General features: G+C 36.1%; 1 protein-coding gene across 2 annotated transcripts in view; it reads left to right on the top strand.

Moving 5' to 3' along the window:
- LOC106938810 (conserved oligomeric Golgi complex subunit 5-like) overlaps window positions 1-4,726 on the top strand; it is a 32,632-nt gene that overhangs the window by 20,123 nt on the left and 7,783 nt on the right. For both annotated transcript variants that reach the window (XM_015020986.1, XM_015020988.1), the window contains exons 5-7: window positions 317-416; window positions 1,734-1,844; window positions 3,792-3,854. In XM_015020986.1, the coding sequence (XP_014876472.1) occupies window positions 317-416; window positions 1,734-1,844; window positions 3,792-3,854 (274 nt within the window). The remainder of the gene's footprint in view (window positions 1-316; window positions 417-1,733; window positions 1,845-3,791; window positions 3,855-4,726) is intronic.

The following is a 4,726-nucleotide window of genomic DNA, read 5'->3' on the forward strand; positions in this document are numbered from 1 at the left end:
CTTAGAACCTTCTTAAGATCCAATAGTGCAAAATGCAAATTCTTGCAATTTTTGACTGATCTTAAGATTTTGATCAGGAGTGTATTTGTGTCACTTATTTTGTTTGTGGGTAAAATAGCAGCACTTCCATCTCTTGAATGTAAATGTCAAGGATAATATTGGTGCCAGAGATCAATACTATGAGTTCATACGAAATGTTGGGCTCTTTCCATAGAAAATATGTTTTCAGAAAAGTTATACATATGAGTCATTTATTAAAAGCTTCTATATTTCTGCATTACTAAGCTGCATTTGACTGAGACTGTTTTATTTCCAGTGAGCTGAATGTGGCATCAGTGGATCCAAACCTCTCTCTTGCTGTGGCCAAGAATGCTGCAAAAACCATCCAACTCTTCTGTGTAAAGTCTGAGCAACTGGTATGTACAGCAGTCTGTTGTACCTCCAACACAGTCCAGTGTCTTATACCTTATGTCCACTCATGCATGTGAGAAATTGTTAGCTCTAAGCTTTTATATCTTAGCATGTCAGAAATAAACACCAGTTTTTCAAGCTTATTGCAGCTTCTGATAAGGTGACATTTGCTGTGAGCCAACAAAAATTAGGCCAAAGTGCAGAGGCATTGAGTCTGGGAAACAAAATTATGAAACTTAATCATTACATAATGTCTACTGCTTAATGCTAATAAAATAATCTTGATGAGCTGGCTATTGAAAAATGTGAGCACTTTGTCACGTCTTTCATTTTCACCAATAGCCTCTCTTGACAAAGAATATAAACATGGCAAAAAAACTGACACTTCTAAGGTTACAAACCCAAAACATTCATGCAGTTCCCACAGAAGGAAACTGTAGAAAAAAGAGAAATGTTTTGCCATATTATATTGCAGAATGTCTGAATATATCAGTACCAACACCACCTACTGAAATTAAAGTTATATCATGATACTTTGTGGTCTTTAGTGTGACAACAATAAAGGTGACAGTAGAAAAAGTTTTTAGAATGTATTTGCAGTTTAGTTTTCTTTGGTTACTGCAGGTACGAACCCCACCAACACAAATTCTGCTCTTTGACAAGATCAATCCAAGTTATTATCACAGTGAGATAATGAATGGATTATATGCTAAATTTCTATCACAAACCTCATACCTCATGTTAAGCACGGTAGCAGAGGGGTAGTAATGTGGGCTTGTTTTGCAACCTCAGGACCTGGGCATCCTCTAGTCCTTAAGTTCACCATGAAATTCTCTGCATACTGAAAGACTGTAAAGTCAAAATAAGACTGTCTCTCTGTGAACATTTAGGTTACTACCATAACTCAAAATACAGCAGATTAGGAAAACGTCATTCGTCATAATATTTCAGACTAGACCTGAAAATATCCTTGTGGAAATGAAGGTCTGGAAACACTGGTGAACTGAAATGAGTAAAGAATCCCTTCACAACAGCGAGACTCTTAGCATGGTCTTTTTTTGGTAGTAACCTAATGATTACTACAACCAAATTACCTGTAGTAGGTTTTCACTCTATCTTTTTTTAGTTTCTGACAACTAAAAAAATGGTTCTTTTGGGATATTTTATTTCTGCAATGGTACAGGTTGGACTTGTCCAATTGCTAGAGCAGAGGGAGACATTTGGGGAATTATTTCTAACATTGCTGATTATGTCTTCTGTCTGTTAAATTTAACTTTACACTCTGTCACTTATTGAACCCTTTGTGTCCTTCCTGTCCACAGCTCTGTACTCAAGGAGATGCCAGTCAGGTGATTGGACCATTGACAGAGGGGCAAAGAAGGAATGTTACTGTGGTCAACACTCTGTACCGCCTACAACAGGCTGTTGCTAAGGTAACAGAGGAGAATTTTCAATTAACTTACTGAATTATACCAACTGTTTGTGTTTGTAGTGTGGTAGTTCTGACATGCTGTTTCAGTTGATGTGGCGTACAACATCTGTAAGCTACTTTTGCTGTAGTGTTGGAGATGCCTGTAAGGTTGGTGAAAATGAATGCTGAAATCTTGGACAAGGCTGCATAAAAACATAATTCTATTTCTAGAATTATGCTAATGCATCACGTTAGCTCTGTTACTTTCATTGAGATTTTTTTCTTTAATCAAACTTTCATTTCTGCCTCTTGGGGAATTTTTTTCTGTTTTTTTGGACAAGCAGTTCTTCTTGTTTTTGGATGCTGTGCAGAAGGACAGTATTTTGCCCTTTTGATGCGTAACCATAGCAACAGGGTGGTTACAACAGGGAGCAGCTGATTAATATTGCAAAAGCTGAAATAATACCACAACTGAAGCCAGAAATCCCAGAGGCGTCATGGATGCAAAGTAGGAGCAATAAGGGCAGAGACAAGGAAGAAGTTCAAACCATCTCTACCATCAATTGTAATGTCTAGTTCAAACTTTTACTTTTTGCAATTTCCTTGCAGTTGCTCTGCACTTTCATAGAGATTTTTTTTGTTTTCTTTTTCTTTTTTCAAACTTTCATTTCTGCCTTTCTGGCAGAAACATAGCGTTTTTTATGCAGTTTTTTGGATATGTGACTTTTTCCTAATCTCACATCAATACCATTACCTGCATCTTTCAGTGACTTCCTGCAACACATCTACAAAAACTGCAGTATATCCAAAACTCATTCATCACCCCAGTTCTTAAAAATCTCCACTGGCTCCCGATTCAACACTCAGGTGTTGAATCAGAATATTGATGGAATATTTGGAATATTGGTGGAATATTTTGTATTGGATTAGTCCAATACAAAATATTATAAACACTCAATAAGCTTGCTGCCTGATTTGATTTGATTTGATTTGACTGATTTATTCCAGACATGTCACAACCACAGTGTGGAACATATCCACAGTAACTCTAGAATGAATCTGTGCATCTATGCATACACACACACACGCACACACACAATTGAAACAAAAACCTTATAAAATGCGTTTATATCAATACATCTATTTGAATGGAATGCACACAAGAATAAATCTGTAAAGCAAGTATGGAGACATGTCTCCACATCTATTCATACTTACGTGTACGTACAACTGTGGAAAAAAATAAGAGACCACTTTAAATGATCAGTTTCTCTGATTTTACTTTTTATAGGTATATGTCTGAATGAAATGATCATTGTTCTGTCAGTAGTTTCATGAACTACTGACAGAAATTTCTAAGTAAGAATTTATTGTAGTATTTAGTATTTATTTGCAGAAAAATTATAAATGGTCAAAACAACAAAAAAGATGCAGTGCTTTCAGATCTGAAATAATGCAAAGAAAACAAGTTTATGTTCATTTAGAAACAATAACACTAATGTTTTAACTCAGGAGGAGTTCAGAAACTCTATTTGGTGGGATAACTACAAGGTTTTCAATGGAGTTCAGTGCAGTGGTCTCTAATTTCTTTTCCAGAGCTGTGTGTATGTAGACACATATGTTAGTCGCGCAGCATGCTGGGTTTATTATTTTTTCTTATTTTATTTTATAAGCGCATCAGCAACAACACCATGCTGATGCATGGCATCGCTGTGCTGATGCACATGGTGTCATATGCATTTGACATGACTGCGCCATAACAAATGCTTTCAGGCAGAGTTGCAGTGCACGGCCGTGTGTATATCATATATTTATTTTGTTCACTCTGGTAATTTAACCTCAAAATCATGTTTTTGCCTACAGGCTTTGATGAGAAACTTTAGCAGCTTCTCGTCAAAGTGACAGTCTTCTTTGTGAACATGTGGACTATTTCTGCCCTTGCTAACAGATGTTTTTTTCTAATTTCCAGATTATTTCTGCTTTGGGAGCATGTCCACCAGCTGCGGTAGATGCCCTCTTGTCTTCTATGGAGGTATCAAATTTTCTCTCATGATTCAACTATGAATCATAGACCTGACTTGATGTGGTTTTCAATTCAGGTCAAATCAGTCTTTTCCTTTCTAAAATGTTACCTGGCACACAGCTGGAAAGGTCATTTTCTTTTTGTTTAATTCAAAATTAAACATATTTAATTTCTTAATTTTGTTAAGATCTTTAAATAAAAGTAAACATTTGTTTATCTGAGGAAATCTAACAATTGGTTCAAACCAGGCTATGTTTCATGGAAACATAGCCTGGATCTTTGCTAGTACCTAAATCATCAGTGACCTTTAGTTACAGTTACACATTTTACACCACTTCAAGTTCAATGTCAAAATCACATTTATAACCTTTTAGTTTCTCTGATTTAGCATTCACCTACCTTTATTTATCAGCTTTACTGGAAGAAGAGCATGGAGAGAAGGGATTGTAGAGTCTAGTCTCTAATTTGTGTGCCTGTTCTGCTTAGGACTAATTTTAATGAGTCAGAACAAGTCAGGCAATATCACTGCTCCATTTGTTGCTGAACTGCTGCAGCTTCGCTTAGAGATGTTAAATACCTGAAAAGAATATTTTTATCCTTAATGTTTCTTTGCCTTAAACTTCCTGCCTGCAAGTTTATGGCAAGGAAATCAGGATTGGTCTGATTTATATACAGTTAATATGAGTGTTTTAAATGGTTTTGAAACCATTTAAAACACATCAACTGATGACATGTTTCTCTAATATACAGAGATCTAACACTGGGCTGGGGCTCAGAAGCTGTCCTTATGTCATTGTGCCTGTTTAACTGTGTCGAGAAAAGTCGAGCTCATCCCACTTCCCCATGCTGGAGATTTTAGTTTAATAATAACAATAAATAAA

This window comes from Poecilia latipinna, unplaced genomic scaffold (genome assembly GCF_001443285.1).
Source record: "Poecilia latipinna isolate Pla-1442-1.1 unplaced genomic scaffold, P_latipinna-1.0 Scaffold2698, whole genome shotgun sequence".
NCBI lineage: Eukaryota > Metazoa > Chordata > Actinopteri > Cyprinodontiformes > Poeciliidae > Poecilia > Poecilia latipinna.